Below are 24,797 nucleotides of genomic sequence, written 5' to 3'. Positions count from 1 at the left end.
GGGGCTATTTTTCCACGTGGTCTTGAGAAGAGTCTTTCCTGGTTCCTCCACTGTATGCATTTCCTCTGACAGTAGAAGACAGGCCTTTTAATCTATCATTGCTTGGTTAATAACCATGCTACAGATTCCATCTCTGAGGGCTTTGTTCAATAGCAACACTGGAAAACAAATTCTTAACTCATAAACTCCTTTGTTGCTTTTGTCCCAACATAGCTCTGTATACCTAATCCCATTGACTCTGTAAAGGCTTCTGGTTGCAATTTTATAAGTGGACTCTGGGCGCCGCTGTTGTCCAATTCGCTGTAAGAGCTGACTCCCAGGCTCTACGGGTTGAAATTATGAACGTTCACTGAAGGCTTAAAGAGTGGGGGGACTTGAATTTTCTGCTTAGCAAATCAAATTAGAGACTGTGAGATCCTCAAACTTGGAAGGAGAGTTTGGGTTTTCTTCGTGGTGGAAGTAATTCGTGAAGCCTCCCCGCTTCACCCGGGAACCTCTGAGAAGGATGGAGCCCAACATGAATCCAGGGAGCAGGACCCGGTGGAGGCAAGTACTCTTTCCGTTCTTGCTGCCTTTGTTCTGCACGGGGCTTTCGGAGCAAGTCCGATATTCTATTCCCGAAGAAATGGCCATGGGTTCGGTTGTGGGAAACCTCGCTGTGGACCTGGGGCTGCCTGTTGGGGATTTACGGACTCGAAACCTCAGAGTTGTCGCAGAGAAACCGTACTTTACTGTGAACCCTGAGAACGGGAACATAGTTGTGAGCGACAGAATAGACCGAGAGTTACTGTGCTTCCAAAGCCCTCTGTGTGTCCTGCCCTTAGAGATTGTGGCAGAAAATCCCCTAAACGTCTTTCACGTCAGCGTGGTGATAGAAGACATAAATGATAACCCGCCCCATTTCCTCCAAAAGAGTATTGTTTTACAAATCAATGAATTTGCAATTCCAGGCACTAGGTTTGGCCTGGAATCTGCCATAGATGAAGATGTAGGACCGCACTCCCTCCAGAGTTACCAGCTCAGTAAGAACGAGCATTTCTCTCTGGTGGTGAAGGACAAGGCTGAAGGCAAGGATGCCCCAGAATTAGTGTTAGAGAAGCCTTTAGACAGGGAAAAGCAGCGTTCCCTGCTCTTGGTCCTGACCGCGGTGGGTGGGGGAGAACCAGTACTAACTGGCACTGCTCAAATTCAAATCGAGGTCACTGATGCTAATGATAACCCCCCAGTGTTCAGCCACGATTTGTACAAAGTCAGTCTGAGAGAGAATGTGCCCTCAGGCACTTCTGTGCTAAAGGTGTTGGCCACCGACCAGGATGAGGGTGTCAATGCAGAGGTCACATACTCCTTCAAATCAGTAGGAGATGATATTAGAAATAAGTTTATCCTAAATTACCAAAATGGAGAAATTAAATCTCAAGGGCCTATAGACTTTGAAACCAAGAGAACTTATACCATGAGCATAGAGGCCAAGGACGGTGGAGGCATGGCCACAGAATGTAAAGTTATTATAGAAATTCTCGATGAAAACGACAATGCCCCGGAAGCAGTTTTTACTTCGGTGTCCAATTCTATAACCGAAAATGCAGAACCTGGGACAGTGGTGGCTCTGTTCAAAACATATGATAAAGATTCAGAAGAAAATGGAAGGGTGACGTGCTTCATAAAAGAAACGGTTCCTTTTAGAATTGAATCTTCTGCCAGTAATTACTATAAGCTTGTAACTGATGGGGTTCTGGACCGGGAGCAGACTCCAGTGTACAATGTCACCATCGTCGCCACTGATAGAGGCAAGCCACCCTTCTCCTCCAGCACAAGCGTCACGCTGCACGTTGGGGACATCAATGACAACGCCCCAGTTTTCCACCAGGCCTCCTATTTGATCCAAGTGACTGAAAATAACCCGCCTGGTGCTTCCATTGCACAAGTCAGCGCCTCCGACCCGGATTTGGGACCCAATGGCCATGTTTCCTACTCCATCATAGCCAGCGACCTGGAGCCTAAATCACTATGGTCCTACGTATCCGTGAACCAGGACAGTGGAGTGGTGTTCGCGCAGCGCGCCTTCGACCACGAGCAGCTCCGCTCCTTCCAGCTGACACTGCAGGCGCGCGACCAGGGCTTGCCCGCGCTCAGCGCCAACGTGAGCATGCGCGTGCTGGTGGGCGACCTCAACGACAACGCGCCGCGTGTGCTGTACCCCGCGCTCGAGTCCGATGGTTCCGCGCTCTTCGATATGGTACCGCGCGCCGCCGAGCCCGGATACCTGGTCACTAAGGTGGTGGCGGTGGACGCAGACTCCGGACACAATGCCTGGCTGTCGTATCACGTGCTGCAGGCCAGTGTTCCGGGACTATTCAGCCTGGGCCTGCGCACTGGCGAGGTGCGCACAGCGCGTGCCTTGGGAGACAAGGACGCGGCTCGGCAGCGCCTTCTGGTAGCTGTGCGTGATGCTGGACAGCCACCGCTCTCGGCGACAGCCACACTGCACCTGATCTTCGCTGACAGCCTGCAGGAGGTCCTGCCAGACCTCAGCGATGACCCTCTGCCGTCGGACTCCCAGAGTGAGCTTCAGTTTTACCTCGTGGTGGCCTTGGCCCTGATCTCAGTGCTCTTTCTTTTCGTTGTGATTCTGGTCATGGTCCTTCGTCTTCGACAGTCCCACAGTCCTGCAGCCTCAGACTGCTTTCAGTCTGGCCTCTGTCGGAAGACTAGACCAGGGGTTTCTCTCAACTACAGTGAGGGGACTCTGCCTTATTCCTACAATCTCTATGTTGCCTCCAATAGTCAAAAAACATCTCATTTTCTTACCTTAACGCCAGAAATGGTCCCTCCACAAGATCTTTCAATGCAAGCTTCTGTGGAAGTGAGTGTCACTGAGGAGAACAAGACAGTCTCCGATTCTCTCGCTTCTACCCACGTGAGTTTCAATGTGCCTTTCATTGGCAATTCATTTAATTTTCATATTCGTTTGTAATGATTTAAAACAAACAAACAACAACAACAAAAAAAAAAACAGGGTCCAGTTGTCCTGGAACTCACTGTGTAGACCAGGTTGGCATTGAACACACAGAGGTCCTCCTCCCTCTGCTGGAATTAAAAGTGTGCGCCACCACATCCGGCTTTGAAAGGAATATCTTAAAGCATATTATACTCACAATCTCCTGTTTGATTTGCACAATCTCACTTCCTTTCCTGTCTTTTCTCTATGGGCCAGTAACTGCACCATTAGACTTCAGGATTTTGAAATATTTTATCCATATACATCAAAACTCAAGACATAGAAGTATTATGACTCACTGCCGTTCAAGTAATTCTAAACAGTGTGTGTCTGTGTGTGTCTGTGTGTGTCTGTGTGTGCCATGTGGAGGTCAGAGGACAACTTTTGGGAGTTGGTTCTCTATTTCTACCTTGTGAGTCCCAGGAACTTAATTCAGATTCAATTAGGTTGGGCAGCAGGTGCCTTTACCTGCTGAGCCATCTCATGCTTAGCCTACTCAAATATAAACTGAATTATACTTCTGTTTCTCTCTAGTTGTTTCTTGGGATATCAATATATTGAGCTTATGAGGCTTTTTCTTTATTAATATAAATTGAGAAATACTATTTACAAAAAGGTTCTCAAATACAATGTGATAATAATTTGGTAATAGTGTTCAGATATATTAAGGGTTCTTTTAATCTCACTTTTATGTCTGGTCTTTTCCCACAAATATCTGTAAGTTTCCTTCCAATTTTATTTTCTGGCTACCAGAGGCTGGAGGCTAGCTCAGTTAGAGTTTATACTTAAGCATTGGAGATAGCTAAGGTCCACTGTCCAGTCCTCTCCTAGAATCTTTTCTACATTCTGATGTGCTTCTAAATGTATGGCCAATAATTCTCAGTTACTAAAATTAGGTCGGTTACCAAAGACAAGGTAATTTTATAGTATTCTTCAGATTCCTAGTTTTCTTACTAAGTCTTACTCAACACCAGAAATCTACTGAAATTTTGTCTTATTGGAAAAAATAGGAAAACACAAACAGCTACTGAAAATAATTTCAAAGAAGTGGGTTTGTAGGTAAAATACAAGAGAATTAAAATGCTCACTAAACAGTCCACTACTGCCGAGTCTTTCTGTCTCCATCTCCACTTGAAGAACAGTAGATGGAGCTATTCAAGGTACACGACCGAAATAATTTTCTCCCTTAGTTCAGGACTGTGCAGTAATTGGTTCCGACTCTGAGTGCCGCTGTTCACCAACCAGGGAGGAAAAGGCAGCGAAGCCATGCTCGCTGACTTTGCGTGCGCCTAAAGCACAATGCAGACAGATTGAGACAAAAACACCTCTCCGAGGAAACTGACCAGAGGAGCTGGTCCCACCTCCTGACTGTCGGGTTACAAGGCCTGAAAAGCGGATTCTGGTTTAAGTGGTCTAAGGCAGGATTGGAGATAATCCTCAAGTGACAATGATCCCTGCGCAACGGCGCGAGGATGGCAAAGGGCTGGTCTTGCTGGCTGTCCTCCTCGGGACCCTATGGGAGGCCGGATCCACCCAGATACGCTATTCGGTTCCTGAGGAGCTGGAGAAAGGATCTAGGGTGGGCAACATCTCCAAGGACCTGGGGCTGGAGCCCCACGAGCTGGCGGAGCGCGGGGTCCGCATCGTCTCCAGAGGTAGGACTCAACTTTTCGCTCTGAACCTGCGGAGCGGCAGCTTGGTCACCGCGGGCAGGATAGACCGGGAGGAGCTGTGCATGGGGTCCATCAGCTGTCAATTGAATTTAGAGATTCTGATGGAAGATATAGGGAAAATCTACGGAGTGGAAGTAGAAGTGCGGGACATTAACGACAACGCTCCCTACTTCCGTGAGAGTGAATTAGAAATAAAGATGAGTGAAAACGCCGCCCCTGGGATGCGGTTCCCTCTTCCCCATGCTTGGGATCCAGATATCGGGAAGAACGCTCTTCAGAGCTACCAGCTCAGCCCGAATGCTCACTTCTCGCTAGAGGTGCAGAAAGGAGCTGATGGTAACAAGTACCCTGAGTTGGTGCTGGAGCGCGCACTGGACCGCGAGGAAAAGGCAGAGCACCTCCTGGTCCTCACCGCTTCCGACGCGGGGGACCCAATTCGCACCGGCACGACGCGCATCCGCGTGACAGTCCTAGACGCGAACGACAACGCACCTGTGTTTGCTCGGTCCGAGTACCGCGTTAGTGTGCGGGAGAACGTGGCTGTGGGCACTCAGCTGCTTCAAGTTAATGCCACCGACCCGGACGAAGGAGTCAATGCGGAAGTGATGTATTCCTTCCGGTATGTGGACGACAAGGCGGCTAAAGTTTTCAAGCTAGACAGTCATTTGGGGACAATATCAACAATAGGGGAGCTGGACCACGAGGAATCGGGTTTCTACGAGATGGAAATGCAAGCAACCGACAAGGCGGGATATTCTGCACGGGCCAAAGTCCTCGTCACAGTTCTGGACGTGAACGACAATGCCCCTGAAGTAACCATCACATCCCTCACCAGCTCCGTTCCAGAAAACTCTCCCCGAGGGACATTAATAGCCCTTTTAAATGTAAATGATCAAGACTCGGGGGGAAATGGACAGGTAGTCTGTTCCATCCAGGAGAATCTGCCCTTTAAATTAGAGAAATCTTACGGAAACTACTACAGTTTAGTCATAGACACAGTCCTAGACAGAGAACAGGTTCCTAGCTACAACATCACAGTGACCGCCACTGACAGAGGAAACCCGCCCCTGTCAACCGAAACTCACCTCTCGCTGACCATAGCAGACACGAACGATAACCCACCCGTCTTTCCTCAGGCCTCTTACTGGGCCTACATCCCAGAGAATAATCCTAGAGGGGCCTCCATCGCATCCGTGACCGCCCACGACCCCGACAGTGACAAGAATGCCCAAGTCACTTACTCCCTAGCTGAGGACACCCACCAGGGCGTGCCCCTTTCCTCCTACGTCTCTATCAACTCGGACACTGGTGTCCTGTACGCACTGCACTCCTTTGACTATGAGCAGTTCCGAGACCTACAACTGCAGGTGATGGCGCGTGACAGCGGGGACCCGTCACTCAGCAGCAACGTATCTCTGAATCTGTTCGTGCTGGATCAGAATGACAATGCCCCCGAAATCTTGTACCCCACTCTCCCTACGGACGGTTCTACTGGGGTAGAGCTAGCGCCCCGCTCAGCAGAGCCTGGCTATCTGGTGACGAAGGTGGTGGCGGTGGACAGAGACTCAGGACAGAACGCCTGGCTGTCCTACCGTCTACTCAAGGCCAGCGAGCCAGGGCTCTTCTTGGTGGGGCTGCACACGGGCGAGGTAAGCACGGCTCGAGCCCTGATGGACAGAGATGCACTCAAGCAGAGCCTCGTAGTGGCTGTGCAGGACCACGGCCAGCCTCCTCTCTCCGCTACTGTCACGCTCACTGTGGCGATCGCCGACAGTATCCCCGACGTCCTGGCGGACCTGGACAATCTGGAGTCTCCTTCTACCTCCGAAAGCTCAGGGCTCACGCTCTATCTGGTGGTGGCCGTGGCGGCGGTCTCCAGCGTCTTCCTGGTCTTTGTTCTGGTGCTGCTGGCGCTCAGGCTGCGGCGCTGGCACTCACTGCGCCTGCTCGGGGCTGCGGGACCCGGATTGGCTGACGTTCCAGCCTCTCACTTTGTGGGCGTAGACGGAGTGCAAGCTTTCCTGCAGACCTATTCGCACGAGGTCTCGCTCACTGCGGGCTCCCGAAAGAGTCATTTGATTTTCCCGCAGCCCAACTATGCAGACACGCTCATCAGCCAGGAGAGCTGCGAGAAAAGCGAGCCTCTTTTGCTATCGGGTGATTCAGTATTTTCTAAAGATAATCATGCATTAATTCAGGTGAGTCCATTCTGAGCTTGGAGCGAACTATCTTTCTCATATAGATGATTCGTGGGTATTTGGAATTAATAAAGCAGCCACCAACAACAACCTAGACACCATGTTTGGTTTAAAGGATACATAAACATGATATTGTTGCCCGCAACTATTGCATGATATAAAACAGTTTCTACTTTGTATTACTCTGTGCCCTATAATATGGTAGCTTAGTTCACCAAAGACAATGCTCTTTCCACATTTAATTCTTTTTCCTTTTGATCAAGAGGCATCTTTATGTCGATTATCTGATACCAGTTTATCTGTTAGGACTACAGAAGTTGTGGGTGTAACTCAAAACTCAGAGGTAGAGACTCACCTGTATGGAGACCCTAGATTCAATCCAGGGAAGGCTGAGGAAACACTAATTTCGCTAGAGTGAAGAAACAAAATTTAATGGAAAGTTAATTGCTTGTCTTTCTTCTAACCTCCCTTTCTGGGGATTGAACCAAGATCTGAGTTAAACACTTTACCTCTGGGCTAATATGTCCCTAGCCCCAATAGAATGGCCTTTAATTGCACTTAAATCTGCTAGTGAATTCATATACTGCACTTAATGCCCTTTAAATAATATTATGTCTGGTCATTAGGGATCATACATATATTTCTTGTAAAAGTTGCTTGTACCAGTGTGTCTGTGTCTGTATGAATGTATGCACACATACAGAAGCTGGATGAAGGAACTGGGTGTTCCTCTATCGCTTTCTGCCTGTTCATTTGAGGGAAGCCCTTTTCCTGAACCCGGGACTCACATTTTCTCACTAGTCTGGAAGTAAGCAAGCCCCAGAAGTCCCCTGCTCTGACCCCATGGAGAGGGTTATAGTCCTCCGTGGGACGCCCCAGCTGGTTTCATGGCTGCTGACATCCAAATGCCCAGTGCGCATGACTGCGCAGCAGGCGCTGTAGACGCCTATGGTCTCTTCAGCTCCGTACTTAGACTTTCTTGATATAGTTTCATGTTTTCAGTTGTTTGACTTCCAAGTATGGTGGATTTTATCTCCTACACGCTTGAAATTTTTTTCAAATATATGATTTGTGTATTGTCACGAGGGAGAACTGTAAAGGCATTTCCCCTGTTAGACATTTCAGTAGTGCAATATGTATATAATTATAAAGTTAAACACCTCTCCTATCTTTTTTTTTCTTTTCTTTTCTTTTTTTTTTTTTTTGTTTTTGTTTTTGTTTTTGTTTTGTTTTCGAGACAGGGTTTCTCTGTGGCTTTGGAGCCTGTCCTGGAACTAGCTCTGTAGACCAGGCTGGTCTCGAACTCACAGAGATCCGCCTGCCTCTGCCTCCCGAGTGCTGGGATTAAAGGCGTGCGCCACCATCGCCTGGCCTCCTATCATTTTTACCTGCATCGATGATATTTAAAATATCCAGAATTCACCAATGTATCACAAGCACGAGTTATTATTGCCATTTACACAGTGAAGAATTTCTCGAGCAAAAGCCTTTAAGATTTAAATGTTTTCAACGTCACATATTCATTCTTCACTAAGTTTCCCCTTTCACAAACAAAATTTTCTGGAAAGTGTAGGTCCTAAGTGCTAACTTAGAACTTGTGGGTTTTTTCTATTTATGTGTTGTCTATCTATTAAAAACATAATAATTGGTTTCCAAATTTATAAAAGAGATTAGTGATACTTAGTGAAGGAAGGGTAATGCAATGGCCCCCAAATAAAATAAGATCCCATTGGAGTGAACTCTTTTTAAACACTTTCCCTCAATTGCAATACTGGGGAGCAGAGACCGGGGAGTTCACTCCAATGGGATCTTGGGCAACTTTACTGGAAGATGATGACAAAAAACAGAAGTTGAAGGTTTTTATTTTGTCTGTATGAAAATGGACTCTATGGGGGTGCAAATAACAGTTGTAGTGTTCAAGCATTGTGGATGGTTGTTGATATTCAGATGCATGTTGGCTGTTTTCTGAGAGTAACTGGCAGTGGGTTTGGGTATTCACATTTCTCCTAGTTCTGGTAATCAAAGTACATGAGGAACTCATCTTCCTGTGTGTTATGGAGATGGGTATACATTTGTTCCACCTCTAAATCAAAGGGTCCAGCTATAAATTAAAAATTGTATTACTACTGAAAATTACAATGTAATCTGGCAGCAGAAATTCTTCCATCTCTTTTCTTTTGAGAGAGGAATTAAAGCTGCTACAGCCTGCACATCTCGCTAGAACTACACAGTTCATAGATCATTTTTATGATGGAAGGCTAATCACCCCCGCTATCCCCACTTCCTCAGTAACGAGCACATGGATCTAGCCCTGGTCATAGAGGTAGATGCTGACTCCAGGCCTGGCTGACCTTCTGCTGGCCACCTGAGATTCAGTCTGTGGCTGCCAACAAAGAATATGTGGCTCTCTCACAAGGAGTTGCCAGCAAGCCTCTGTGAATTACTCTGTTGGTGGTGGAGAGATGCCCCCGTTTAGCCACCTTTGTACCATGCCCTGTCTTGGCTAACATTCTTGGCAAGCACTGCCATATCTCAGCGACCACTGTGCAAAATTGCTTTCCAATTCCGTCTTAATTTCTACCTGGTCATTGTGTGAGTTTGCATTTCTGTTTCACTGTTCCTGGCTGCACTCTTTGTGCTAGTTTTTGAAGTACTGAGGATGCTTTCTACTCCCCTTTTAGGCCCTAAGTTTTAGCTTCAGGGTGTCTCTTGGTCCAAAATGTCATAGTCCTACCAGTGTGTACTGCGCCTGTGAACTCTGGGACAACTGGAATTCTTTCTTGGAAGCTCTGCTCCTCGGGACTCAGTCAAAATCTCACTGAAGGACCCTGGGTGGGGTAGGGGTGAGTGATCATTCTGATTGCAGGGAGCCCAAATCCATCCTTCTGGGCAATAACTTCTCCATAAAGTTTAAGTTCAGTCTCAAGCAGATTTTCTCATGGCCTGAACTCTTGTCAGAGATCTCAGGGAGGAACAATTCTGGCAACATCTTGTGGTGAGAAGCCTTGACACAGTGAGCATGAGAGGTCACGGCCAGCCATGGTCCACAGTATTTAGTGTTTGTAGTCAGGAAACACTTGGTTACACACTTTACACTCTATATTTAGTAACTTTACCTTGATATTCAGATTGTGTTGATATAAAGATCGGGAAAATCTTGATCAGGGCATCAGGAAAGACACACATTCACACTTCAAAACCAGTTTATCAGATACCTGGCCTTTTCTGATGAGAAATCTCTCACCACACAAAGACAGCCTGGGGCTGGAGAGGTGATGGTTCAAAGGTTAAGAGCAGATATTGCTCTTGCAAGGGATGGGGGTTCATTTTCCTGCTCTCACAAATGTTGACCCACAACTCCAGCTCCAGGGGATCCAATTTGACCTCCTTGTTGACTTCCACGGGCGCCTGCAAATACCCACACAAACAATTGCACATAATTAAAAAGACAATTAGAATGAACAATCTGGCTGATAAAGTTCTCCAACCATAAATTTAAGAATAAGCCTCATGGAAATCGGTAGACCCAAACTTTAAAAATTATCACTCCCTTGGCAAGGGTCATCTAACAGATGTTCCAAATTGCTTTTCTCACTGAGTTGTTTTTCAAACTGTCTTATCAGCATCACTACAAGGTTGGCAGCTTTATGTGCTCCCATGCATGCCTGTTTCATCGTCCTCTGATAGGAAGATCTTCTCTTCCTGTTACCTGTTTGAGGCTTGGGAATTGGAACAATTCAAAGGCTTTAAGTGAATTTGGGCCATTACTTGATGCTGGGTATAGTCTGTTCCATGAAATAAGGTGGCTGCAGAAATGGATCCTGGTAGGAACTTAGTATTTCACTGAACTGATGCTTTAGAAACTCTTTTTAAAAACTACAGACTTAACACTTGCAAATAAAGTTCCATTATGTAAGTATTCTACTATCTGTAAGTTGTAAAGATAAAACCTGAACTATAATGGAAAGGGGAGAGGAAGTAATTACCTCTAGAGAGCTAACCTAGGTAAAGTACATAACATGCAAGCTCTGTTTTGGTTTTGTGTCTTGAGTTTCAAGACAGGGTCCCTCTACATAGCCTGGCTGTCCTGAAGCTCATTATGTAGACCAGTCTGACCTCAAACTCATGCCTCTGCTTCTTGAACACTGGGGATAAAGGCATATGCCACTTTGCCCAGCAAAACGAAAACTCCTGAAAAGTACGAAAGGAGAATTACTGTTAATTCAAGAGTAAAATAACACTAGTAGTGAGATGCATAAAGTGTGTCTGGTTGCCAATCACAAGTTTCCTTTTGTAATGGAGTTCACAGTTGGTCAATATTGTTAAGATTTTATTGTAAACTGTGACTTGGGTTTTGGTCTCTAAAGAGAATTGAACAAATTCAATAATTTAGCATCTTCAACCTGAATGCTAATGCCCACCTGTGGGATCCACTAAAGACTGGTGACTAAGAAAAGACAAGCATATCAACACGGTTCTCGTAGTGAATTCCAGGCCAGCCTGGGGCTACAGAGTGAAACTTAATCTCAACAGACAAAGCAAAGCAAATCAACAAAATGGACTTTCCCTTGTGGTAATAGGTGGCTATCCAGTGAGGCAGGGGCCAGGGATCCTTCCTGTATTTCCCAGCAGCATATATTGGTAATGTTGAATTGTTGAAAATTGGTCCACTGATAAGTGTGGCTATTTATAGATTGAGCTTACCTTGCCAATATGACATTTTCTGAACTATTAAAGCCTTATAGTAAGTCTTAAAACCAAGTAGTTAAGCTAGCCACATTTTTAGTATTTATTAATATCAATTTGACGTACTTGGTATTATATTTCCAAATAATTAAAACCATCTTGTCAATCCCAGCTACAAAAGTCTGCAGGGTTTTCTAATGGGATTGCATTGAATTTATAGCTCTTCTGTGATGGTAGGAGAATCACTTTTAACAATATTGAGATTTGCTAGTCTATGAACATGTATATATTTCTATTTAATTAAAGCTGGTAAAAGTTATCTCAGCTATGTTTTATAGATTTTACTAATGAGAGTGATCTCTTTTTTATATGTGTATATGTGAGGGTTTGCCTGTATGGACGTGCACAGTGTGTGTGCCTGCTGCCCATGGATGCCTGAAGAGGGCATTAGATCACCTGTGACTAGAGTTGACTGTGAGCCACCATGTGGGTGCTGGGAACTCAACTTCAGTCCCCCAAAGACTAGCCAGTGATCTTAACTACTAAGCCATTTCTCCAGCACATTTAAATTTTATTTTTAAGTGATATATAAGAACATAAAACTTGGACACAATATTGAGGGAATTGTGTGATGTTTTGATATATTCACATTGTGAGATATTCAGATCAGGTCAAAGTGTCTGTCTTCTCAGATATCATTTCTCTCCATAAAACTTGCAAAATCCTTTCTTCTAGCTCTTTGTATCATTATATCATTGTTAGCTGCTGTTTCCCTTCTATGGAATAGCACCACCAAACTTGTGGCTGCTGTCTAGCTCAAACTTAGTAGTCATTAATCAGCCTTTCTCTGCCTTACCCCACTCTTCCCAGTCTTTGGTAAAACTACACCCCCAGCCCTTTTTGAGACAGGATTTCACAGTGTATCCCTGACTAGCCTGGGACTTGATACACAGACCAGGCTGGCCTTGAACTCACAGAGATTCACTTTCTTCTGTCTCTCAGAGTGCTGGAATTAACAGTATAAACCACCATGCCTGGCACAATTATGCTATTAACCCCTATGAGATCAACTACTTTAGTTCCAAATGTGAGTGAGATGTTATGGTACTTGTCTTTTTGCCTATAGCTTATTTCATTTAACATAGTTGACCCCAGTTCCATCCACGTTGCCACAAATGACAAGACTTCATCCTTTTGAGGTTGAGTAGCATTGCATTGTGTATATGTGCCAGATTTTCTTTATACATCAGGTGATGAATACTTATACTGTGTCTATTTCTTTACTAAGAAAAGGTTGAGGGTCTTATATATTTTCATTAAACTGTTTAACTATGATATTTTGTTATCACAATTAGTATTGCATCTTTTAAATTTATATTCTTTCTTTCTTGTTTTTAATTCACAGAAAAATACCAGTTTTATTGTTGTAGATGTTTAAGACAGAGTTTCACTGTGTAGCCCAGACTGCCCTTGAATTTTCTATATACCCCAACCAAGCTGGCTTTGAACTCAAGAACTCAGGATTCTCCTGCCTCTTCCTCCCAAATCTAGGAATTATGGGCATGGATGTACACTACCATGCCTGGATAATGCTGTGCATGTTTTATACGATCTCAAAAGCAAGTTGTGTAGGGTACTATAGCCTCATGCTATATTATGTAAGCCTGAACTATCTCTGCTTCCATTCCCTAGAGTGTGCAGGTTGGAAGAGTCCACACAGAAACAGTAAGCATTGGTGTCTGTCCAAGTCCAGCAGTGGATTCTTTATTAACTAATTTATGTTACAAGTATTTATTGACTCCCTAACAGTAGCAAAAGCCTGTCCTAACTGACAGATGCAGGAAGGTAAATGACGTGATTCCTGCCTTAGTGAGGCCGCTCTTTCACGTGGACTTTAGACGCAGCAATCTTAGAGTGCAGCCAGACCTATTCTCTAAGTCAGGAAGGACTGGGGGTGATCAGAGTGAGGCCTGAGGAATTGGTAGAATTTATTGAGGCAACAAGGAGAGTGAAGGAAAGGAGGTTGCCAGGCAGAGGGACTAGCATGTGTCAGGACCCTAAATCCAGAAGATGTGTGTGAGTCGTGGCCACGGAAAGAGTTGGGGCACTGGAAACGGAACATGAGGTGAGGCTGACAAAGTGGACAGAGCCTTGGAAGCTTACTGGAGATTCTGGGTTCTGTTTTAAGTTCTTTTGTGTTTAGATGTTGTTAAATGGTTTTTAAATAAGACAATGACAAAATATTATTCAAAATGTAAAGATTCATGTGTGGAGATGTGATCTGTGAGGGTCATAAGTGTTAACAGGAGGCTACTGGTTCATTTCCTGGCCATTTAGATCCGAAATAATCACTCAGAGACTATATTATTTGCAATACTATTTGGCCATTAGCTTAAGCGTGTTTTTGGCTAACTCCTATATCTAAAAGTTAATCCATTTCTATTAGTTTACATTTTATCACGAGAGTCATGGCCTACCAGCAAGGTTCCGGCTGAAGGCTTGCATCTTTCTCTTCTGGCGGCTCCAGGGCTTCTCCTTAACTCCGCCTACTCTCTCCTCCTCTATCTGCTTGGAACTCCTGCCTTGCCCTATTCTGCTAAGTCACTGGCCAAAACAGCTTTATTCATTAACCAATAAAAGCAACACATATACAGAAGGACTTCCCGTACCACATAAGGAAACACTTAGAGGCTACATAGAGAACTATGGCAATATGGCTAGTTAGAAATATTGCTGGAGGGCCAATAAGATGGCTCAGAGGTAAAGCCCTAGTCCCCCAAAAGTATGATTGCCCAAGTTGAAACCCTGGAACTCACTTAAAAGGCCAGACTCAGTAGTATGCATCTGTAACCCCAGCACTCCTACAGTGAGATTGGAGGCAGAGAGAGAATGGCCTTAGAGACTGAGGGTCAGTGGGCCTGGAGTATGCAGTGAAGTAGCCGAAACAAAGGGCCTGCCTCAACAAGATGGAAGGTGAGAACAGATTCCCCAAAGTCGTCCTCTGATCTCCACCTGTGCAACATATATGCCTACACACACACACACACATGCACACACCATACACATGAATGTGTGCACACACACATACATCCCATACACGCACACATGTTCACCCCATGCATGAAAAGGGAAGAGAAGCGGATCTAAAAATAAAATGAGTGAGCTGGGCATGTTGGCACACGCCTTTAATCACAACACTTGGGAGGCAGAGGCAGGCAAATGTCTGAGTTCAAGGCCAACCTGGTCTACAGAGTGAGTTCCAGGACAGCCAGAGATAAACAGAGAAACTGTCTGAGAGGGGAAAAGTGGATTAGGAACATATTTTAAAGTAGATTCAATAAGACCATGTTGAAGTAGGTTGTTATAAATTCCATGAGGGCAGGCATTGTTTTGCTTATTAATGTATTCTTCAGCACTAGGAGACAGAGGCAGGCAGATCTCTGCAACTTCGTTGGCAGCCTGGGCTACAGAGTGAGTTCCAGAACAGCCAGAGCTACACAGAAAACCATGCTCCACCCCCATACTGACTCAATAAAGACAGCGAGTGGAGCGGGACTGAGTGACTGTCAGGCATCTTAGTCACTGTTTCATTGCTGTGAGGAGACATCATGTCCAAAATAACTTATAAAAGAAAGCATTTAATTAGGAGCTTGCCTACAGTTTCAGAGGGTTAGCCCATGATTGTTATGGCAAGGATCGTGGTAGCAGGCAGGCATGGTGCTGGAGAAGTAGCTGAGAGCTTACATACATCCTGATCTGCCAGAGACAGCAGGCAGAAAGAGAGACTGGTCCTGGAGTGGGCTTCTGAAACCTCAAAGCCCACCCCACAATAACACAGCTCCCTCAACAAGGCCACACCTCCCAGCTCTTCCCAGACAGTTCCGCTAACTGCAGACCAAGCACTCAAACATTTGAGCCTGTGGAAGCCATTCTCATTCAAACTCTTCATCAGGTTTTCAAAATAAGCAATTATATGGATAAAGGGATCATGTCGTTATGTGTAGAAGACTAGAGAATGGATTTAAAAACAAGAGTGTGTCCAGGTTGAATCCTGAGAAACAGCAAGTGTAGATGTCAAGTGTGTGGTTGAACATTTGGTCACTGTTTCATCTGTCCAGATGGGTGGGTCCCCACAAGACTGAGTAAGATAAGTGTTCTGGTAGCCCTGTGCTGGTCTGTTCTGGTAGCCCTGTGCTGGTCTGTTCTGGGAATTCCTGGCTAACGTATCCCGGATTTATTTTTCTTCTTGATCTATGAGACCATAAGAAGTACCCTCTACCTCTCTGCACCCAACTGTGTCTGATTCATAATGTCCACTCTCCAGACTAGTCCTAGTATTCAGGTGTTTTCTGTGTCTGGTATTCTGCTTAGATACAATTTTTGGTTAAATAATAATAATAAAAAAATGGATGGAAGGATCTTGCTATAACGTCCATGCTGGCCTTAAACTTGCCATCCTCCTGCCTTCACTTTCTAGGTGGTGAGTTTACGGAGGGCATATCATGACCAGACCTTTGAGGGTTTTTTTTTTTTTTAACTCCTTTTTCCCACATGACTGTGTTCTCCATTAGCTTTCCGTTAGGTGCTGAACTAAAATTCATGGTTCTGCATACACCAGGAAAATGCTACTGAACTACAGCTCTTCATGGAAATCTGTAATTTTTTTTTCTCTGTTCAATTTTTGTCTGTTGAATTTTACAAGTGGTATAATTTAGGAGGATTGCATAGGCTAAAAGATGCTTATCATTCATACAGAAATCATTGAGCATTAATGTTAAACGTGCATAAAGTCCTCAGCACTGAAAGTTTGACATCAATAACATTAATGATATAAGGCCAGGTGAGGTGGTGGTGCACGCCTTTAATCCCAGCACTTGGGAGGCAGAGGCAGGAGGGGATTGCCACCCAGTCTGATGACCCACATAATTTCACTTGTTTATTTGTTTAGGAATCAGCATCCCATGTACCATGGACTGGCCTCAAACCCCAAGCATAACTAAGGCTGGTCTTCAATTCTTCATTCAACTGCCTCTACCTCCCTCGTGCTGGGATTACAGAAGTGTACCCCCATGTCCAGCTAGTCATTTTTCTAGTATCATTCTGTGATGGGGGATGTATCTGTTGATCACCACCACCACCACATAATCCATGTGCGTGGCTCATGCTTGTAATTCCGGCATTCAGGGAGTGGAGGCAGGATGAGCCAAAACTCAAGTCCATCCTTAGCTATACAGAGATTTCTAGACCATCTTGGACTAAATTAAGCCCTGTCTCAAAACCATAAATAAATAAATAAGTAAGTAAGTAAATAAATAAATAAATAAATAAATAACAGATGGCAAGGGGGGAGAACTGAATACATGAAGATGAATCGGAGCAGAGCGGTGAATCATGTCTGTGGAAAGAAAGCTTCCACTCTTCCCTCCTCTTACTCCCCTGTTGTTCCTCCTGTCTCTGACATTTCATTCATTTATTTGGTGTCCTTCCGGCATCTCCTATGTGAAAGTCTGTATGTTATACACACACACAATGTGCATGCCTGTGTATGTTGCTGGGGATTGAACCAAAGGCCTCAAACATGCTAAACAAACCCTATACCACTGAGTTATGCCCCAGATCTCCCCTACCCCTTCTCTTTAGAGAGAGTATCATATAAGCCAAGCTGGCATGATTCTGAACTTCTGACCCTTCTATCTCCACCTCCCAGTCATGAGATTACTAGCATGGGCCACCCATGCTGTTTATGTGGTGCTAGGATCAAACCTAGGGACTCTGTGTGCGCTAGGTGTGGTGGTTAGTTTTCATTGTCAAGTTGACAAAATCTAGAATCTAGAGAGTCTTCGTTAGGAATTGCCTGGATCAATTGGCCTGTGGGCACGTTTGTGGGAAATTATCTTGATTATGTTAATTTAAGTGATAAGGACTCACTCTCTGGGGTTGGTGCCATTCCCTAAATCCATTGTTCTCAACCTTTCTAATGCTGCAATCCTTTAGTACATTTCTTCATGTTATGGTGACCCCCAACCATAAAATTATTTTCATTGCTATTTTGCTGTGGGATAATGGTCTGTATATTGTGGTTGGCCAGTAGCCAGGCAGGAAGTATAGGCGGGGCAATCAGGCAGGAAGTAGAGGCAGGGCAACGAGAACAGGAGAATTCTGGGAAGAGGAAAGCGTCAGTCTGCAGCTGTCACCCAGACATAGAGGACGCAGATGAGAATGCCTCGCTGATGAAAGGTACCAAGCCACGTGGCTAACACAGACAAGAATTGTGGGTTAAGGTGTAATAATTAATTAATAAGAAGCCTGAGCTAATAGACCAACCAGTTTATGATTAATCTAGACCTCTGTGTGTTTCTTTGGAACTGAACGACTGTGGGACCTAGTGGGACAGAAACCTCTGTCAACACTACTTCATAACTGTACATTTGCTATTGTTATGAACTGTGATGTAAATACATGATATGCAGTATATCTGATATATGAACCCTGTGAAAGGGTCATTCAATCCCCCAAAGAGGTCATAACCCACAAGTTAAAAACCACTGCCCTGGATAGAGGCTCTTGAACTGTGTTAAGAGTGGAGAGAGTGAGCTGATCCAAAGGATGCTTGCATTACTTCACCCCACGCTATCCTTAACTGCGGGTGAAAAGTGACCAGTAACCTCAGACTCCCCCTGCTGAGAATTCCCTTCCATGATAGACGAGAGCTTGGAATTGTGAGCTTGCGTGACCTTTCCTCGAATGCATTGTCAGGACGTTCTACCACAACAGCAGAAACAAAGCTAAGAACTAGCAAGCAGACTGCCATAACTGGAGGTGTCTCTCCCGCCTGCCAGTTCCTGCATCTCTGGATTTCCTGCCTAGCTCTATTCTGCCTGGCTATTGGCCAAATCAGATTCTTTTTTAACCAATGGTAATAAAACATATTCACAGCCTACCTCCCACATCACTCTTCCGACTGAGCTATATACCACGTCTGCTATTTTAGAAATGCTGATTTGCAGTTGACTGACTTTACAGATGGAGCATCTCAAAGATACAAAGTGTCAACTATATACATGGGGTATAAGTATAGCTATGGGTTTGTATGTATGTGCACTTACATATGTATACATACATGCATATGCATGCATATATATGTACTTTTTTGGGTTTTCAGGACAGAGTTTCTCTGTGTAACAGCCCGAACTGTGCTGGAACTCACTCTGTAGACCAGGCTGGCCTCAAATTCACAGGCATCTGCCTGCCTCTGTCTCCCGAATGCTGGGGTTAAAGGCATGCGCCACCACCAGGCTGTGTACACCATTTTATGAGACTTTTGAGAATAGGTTGTAGATATTGTGCCTTGCTATTCCTAAGCATTTTGTTATATATTTTCTAGGAACAAAGGCATTTTTAAAATAATCACATTTCAGTGATGAAAGTCAGAAAATGACACTAATATGATTGCCACATCTACAATCTACCTTGAAATTTTACCATTATTTGCTTATTCATTCATTTTTACTTCCTAAGATTCATTTTATCTTATGTGTTGTGTCTGCATATATGTGTGTGTGTCACATGCGTGCTTGGTGCCCGAGGAGGTCAAACAAAGGTATTGAATCTCCTGGAACCAAAGTCACACACAGTTGTGAGTGACCATATGGGTGCTGGGAACTGAATTGGGTCCTCTGCAAGAGCAACAGATGCTCTTAACTGCTGAGCCGTCTCTCCAGCCCAATATTTATTTATTTTTACTATGCGTGTGACATATTCGTATATGTGGGGGAGTGTGTTCCTCAGTCACTTTCCACATTTCCACATTTTTCAGAGTTTCTCACTGGACCTGGAGCTCACCATTTTTGACAAGACTGACAGCAAGCCTCCAGTGTTGCCTATCTCTGCCCACAAAGGATAGGGTTAGTAATCCCATGGATGACGGGGGTCCAGACGTACAGAAAATGGTTTACCTGCTGAGCCATCCATCCCACCCCAGTAAAGTACTTGGAGCACAAGCCTGATGAACTAAATTTGAACCTTGGCACCCACATTAAAATCCAGATGTGGGGACCACAGCTGTGAACCCAGCAGTCTATGGTGAGATGGGAGGCACTCATGGGAAAAACGACTGGAAGCTCCTGGTCCAAGTAGCCTTAGAGTACACTATGCAACGGTAGAACAACAAGAGATGCTGGCTCATTGTGGAAGGGAGAGTTCTCTTCTGACCTCAAACACACACACCCAGCACATACAAACAGAGAGGGGGAAGAGATTTTAAGTTAAAACTATAAAAACTATATTTAAAAGAAAGCACTATCCACCAAGTCATCTCTCCAAACCTTTACCATGATTTTTGTGCTTTTTTCCTTTAAAAGTTTGAGTCCAGGAGTATATGTTATATTTAGTCATTGTGTGTCTTTAGTCCACTTTAGTCTGAAACAGTTCCTAAGCTTCCTCTTGGTATATGAAACCAGAACTCTGAAGTTTGTAAGCCTTATGTTTCACAGGATGCCCTTGTGTTTGTCAAATGTTTCCTTGTGGTTATATTTAAACTAGGCACTAGGGGTAGTTCTATATTAGTTATCCATTGTCCTGTCATAAAATATGTAAACTAAGCTTCTTAAAACACATACTGTTTCGTTAGCTTTGTGGGTCAGGGACCTGTGTCTGCTGTGTGGGTCAGGGCCCTATGTCTGCTGTGTGGGTCAGGGCCCTATGTCTGCTGTGTGGGTCAGGGCCCTATGTCTGCTGTGTGGGTCAGGGCCCTATGTCTGCTGTGTGGGTCAGGGCCCTATGTCTGCTGTGTGGGTCAGGGCCCTATGTCTGCTGTGTGGGTCAGGGCCCTATGTCTGCTGTGTGGGTCAGGGCCCTATGTCTGCTGTGTGGGTCAGGGACCTATGTCTGCTGTGTGGGTGCCTCTGCTTCAAACCATAAAGAGGCTGCAATCAGGACACCACTTTGGTCAACTTCCTCACATAGTTACCAACAAACTTCAGGTCCTTGCTGCCCGTTTAGCTGGAGTTCTGCCTTAGCTCCTTGTTATGTGGACTGTCCGGGAAGCAGCTCCATCATGACGTAGCTTCCGTCAGAACAAGTAAAGGAGGGAGCCAGGGAGGACAATGTGACGGATGCCACAATCTCTATGTAAATCCCAATTTGAAAGTGGCCTGTGTTACTTTAAATATATTCAGGTCATTAAAACAAAATCATTTGGTCCAGCCGACACTCAGGAGAGACGATTTCGCTCCACTTACAGTAATTTTCTGTATTTTGGCTGTCATTATATTGTAAGAAGGAATTTCTCTTTTGTTTATTTGTGTGTGGCTGTGTGTTTGTTCAGTAAGATGTATTCCATTTCTGCTGTTTTTATTTTTCATCTCAAATTGCTCTAGATTTTATCCATAAGAACTTCTTCAAGCTCGTCCCCGTGTCTCTTTGTCACGCTGGCACCATTTTTCTTGAGCCATTTCTTATTTTCAGATATAAGAAGATATTCCAGGCTCACTTTGTATGTTGCCTGTTCCAGTCCTAAGACAGGTGATTTTACCTGTATCTGAGAGTTCCTGCCTCTTTGTAGTAGGGATTGGTACTTAGGACCTAAAGTCTGGGTGCTGTCTGCTCACTCGTGGTGGCCTATCACTGTTTCTAGGCCTTTTCAGCAGGTGGGGCCAGAAAACACAAACAGGACCAGATCCACATCCGTCCACATACACACTCTTGAGATGATAGCATCATGTTGATGCCTGCCATTCAGGTTCTTCTTGCACTTCTCCCTTTCCTTCAGATCTTCTTTCCAACAATGAGAGCATGACAGCCAACATCATGAACACAATCGCTTTTGCTCAATCCTAATAGATGCGGGAAGTCGCTTCTGAATTGCTACGCCCATGCCAGTGAGAGAAAACATCTTCTAGGGTTAAAGTCGGCTTGTAACTGGTTGCCTTTAAACTGAGGGTATATGTGCAGAGTTAATATTGCTTCTAGTATTGTTTTGTGATCCATTTGAAGTAAAGTTAAGATTATTATTTGGTTTACATGCAGTTTCAGAGGTTTTCCACATCTTTATTGATTTGCTTTGGTTGTTCTTGTTGTTGCAGCTGATGTTTACGTTTTTTGGTTTTTGTCTTTTGGGATTGTTTTTAAATGTTTTTTAACATTTCATTTCTGTTCTGTGTGAATGTGTGTTCTGCCTACATGTGTGTCTGTACATCATGCGTGTGTTGGATCCCCTTGGACTGGAGCTGCAGGCAGTTGTGAACTGCCATGTGGATGCTGGGGTTTGAACTTAGGTCCTCCAAAGGAACAATCAGTACTCTTAACCCCCCCCCCCGAGCCATCTCTCCAACCCTCTTGTGTTTTGCTTTTGTTAAACTAGGTCTCTTGTGGCCTAGACAGCCCTCAGACTTGGTTCACAATCAAGTATGACCTTGGACTTCTGATCCTCTGCCTCCACCTGAGAGCTGGGATCACAATGTGTGCCGCCACACTGGGGATATGGTGTGGGGATAGAAACCAGGGCTTCCTGTACCCTAGACAAGCGTTCTCCCAACTGGACCACATCCCCAGCCCCAGTTCATACTTTTTGAATATGTAAAATGTTGATGTAGTTAAAGTCAAAGCCTGAAACTAAGAATACAGATTGGGAGAGTGGTTCAGAGCACTGCTGCTCTTCCAGAGGACAGGAGTTCAATTCCCAGCACCCACATGGCGCTCACAATGGTCCCTGAGGCATCTGATACACTCCTCTGGCCTCTGTGGGCACTGCATGCATTTGACGCACAGCCATGCATTCAGGCAAACACTTAAAAATAAATCTAAAACAAGGAAAAAAAGAGTATTCAGGAAATTCTCACCCCTTCCTTTTTCCTTCTCCTCGTTTGTACGTCCGGCTGCAGATGAGTCCATTCATTTCCAATTTACCTCCCTGTATTTCTCTTTAAAAGAAAAACACATGTGTTTATGTTTTTTGCTTCCTCTGGTTGTACAAAGGCAACAGTCCTGACTTTGAAATAATAATAAAAAAACTTACTACAGTTTAAATAACACCAGCCCCCTAAACATAGTCCAGAGATGTATTGGTCCTGAGAAACCGCATAAAGCTCTAAGTTTGCTGTAGCCTTCCATTACACAGCCACCTTGTAGATAACAGATGAGTTAAGAGATGCATGCTAATTAATTCATGTGCATGCTAATTAATTCATGTGCATGCTAGTTCATTCATGCACAGGCAGCAGAGAATCCAACTGTGGCGCCTCTTTGTCTCCAGATGACAAACTCACATGGAACTGAATTTGGGGGGCCAATTTGTTTATTTTTATTTGTACGGGTGTGTACCTGAATGGGTGTCTGTGCACCACATTCAGGCAGTGCCCACAGTGGCCAGAAAAGGTGTTGGATCCCCCTGGCACTGGAGCACTCCTAGGGGGGTGCTGGAAATCAAAACCTTGTCCTCTAGAAAATCAGCCAGTGCTCCTGAGCACTGCGACAGCTCTCCAGCCTCAACACCCCAGCGTGGCATTTTTACAATACTGTATAAAGGGAGTCATTCGATAGAGAAAAATGGTGATGCAGCCAGTGAGGTTGGAGCTAGGCATGATGGGGTCATAGAGCAAGGAGCTGTGGGAATGTGGCCATGCTGGGAGGAAACCTGTGGTGTTGGCAACTGGGCATTACCCTTTGCTGTGCAGAGGACACGTGAAAAAGCAAATGACCAGTCATGGGTATATTTTAAAGTCTCAAGGTGGAGAGATGATGACTCTGTGATTAAGAGCTTGCTAGGCAAATATGAGGACCAGAGTTCAGATTCCAGCACCTATGTAACTGGCGCGCTCACTCGAGTGTTTGTAATCCCCACGCTGGGGATAAGGTCATACAGGAGAATCACTGGAGCTTATCAACCACCCGCATAACCCTAGGTTCAGTGAGAAAGGCTACCCCAAAGGAGTAAGACAGAGGGGTACAGAGCACGACGCCTGACAGTCCCTGGCTTCCAAGAGTGTGTGTATGCTCTTGCTCAGATACGTGCGCACACACACCCCCCCACACCCAAAGCTTAGTAAGGCTGAATGTATAAACATGAATGGGGGGAGCTGCTGGAACAGGAAGGGCGAAGCTACTCCCGGGGAAGTCCCGCCAGCAGAAAGCTTCCCATTAAAGGGGCTCTCTGAGAAAACTCACAGCGTTGAAGCTAACCAGATAAATGTGGGAAGTTAATCCATATGCAGAAAGAAAATGGCAATGTGCCTTAGAAAAGATTTTCCTTCTTTACTATAAGTAGCCTTTTAATTTTCAATAGTCTTAATTTTAAAATATTGCATCATATTAAATATCCATTTTACTGTTTTGTTTCTCCATATAAATTTATAATCAACAATAAGAGTTTATAATGTTTTAGCAAAAAGTGCTACAAGGTTACAGAAGAATCATGCATTCCCATTGATTATTAAGATTGATTTCTACAGTTTCAGCTCACACAGATATATTTAAGTCCTGTGGTGCTGTGTAAAGTGAGGACAGACAGTATGGGCTGTTGTGTACTTTGCCTTTAAGATTCACTGGCTTTATTGAAGCATAACTTATGTACATTAAAAGTTACCCCTTAAAACTGCACAGCTCACTGAGCTGTGTAATTTCAGACATCTGTGTAACCATCGCCACAATAAATACATAGTCCAGGTCTGTAACCTTCACAGTCCCCTTCCAGCCCTTTGCAATCGACCCCCTCATCCGCAGCGCTGACTGGCGGTGACTGACGGGCCATTATAAACCAGCTCTGCCTCTTTTGGAACTTCCTCTAAATGGGTTTCCACAGCACGTGCCTCTTTTGTGTACAGCGTCCTTCACTCAGTGATTCTGGAATCCATCTGTGGTGTTGTGCAAATCAGCAGCTTGCTTCTTTACATTCCTGGGAAGTATCGCATCATGTGGAAACATAGGACCTGTATGTCCACTCCACCGCTGATAACATCTGTGGTCTTCCCACTTGGGTGCTTTGTGCATTAAAGTGGTATTGACACCCATATACATATACATACATACATATACATATACAACTACACAGGTATAATACATATATATGATCACACAGATGTGTATATATGTGTGTGTGTATATTATACATAGACTATATGTTATATATGTTAAATCAGGATTTGAGCTGAGCAGAGTGGCACATGCCAGGAATCCCAGCATTTGGGAGGTGAAAGCAGGAGAATCAGGGGTTGAAGCTTATTCTCAATTATATAGGAAGTTCGAGAC

The 24,797-nt window shown here is 44.6% G+C and overlaps 1 protein-coding gene across 19 annotated transcripts in view; it reads left to right on the top strand.

The window, feature by feature from the left end:
- LOC130886493 (protocadherin gamma-C4) overlaps positions 1 to 24,797 on the top strand; it is a 186,443-nt gene that overhangs the window by 106,822 nt on the left and 54,824 nt on the right. The window contains exon 1 of one of the 19 annotated variants that reach the window (XM_057788347.1): positions 332 to 2,917. The exons of 17 other annotated variants lie outside the window; for them this stretch is intronic. In XM_057788347.1, the coding sequence (XP_057644330.1) occupies positions 506 to 2,917 (2,412 nt within the window). In that variant the 5' untranslated portion in view covers positions 332 to 505. Of the gene's footprint in view, positions 1 to 331; positions 2,918 to 4,258; positions 6,870 to 24,797 lie in introns of those variants that run through there. One more of the 19 variants, XM_057788336.1, reaches the window with a different exon arrangement.

The sequence above is a fragment of the Chionomys nivalis genome, chromosome 14 (genome assembly GCF_950005125.1).
Source record: "Chionomys nivalis chromosome 14, mChiNiv1.1, whole genome shotgun sequence".
Lineage (NCBI taxonomy): Eukaryota > Metazoa > Chordata > Mammalia > Rodentia > Cricetidae > Chionomys > Chionomys nivalis.
This window is presented reverse-complemented; position numbering and strand designations above follow the sequence as displayed.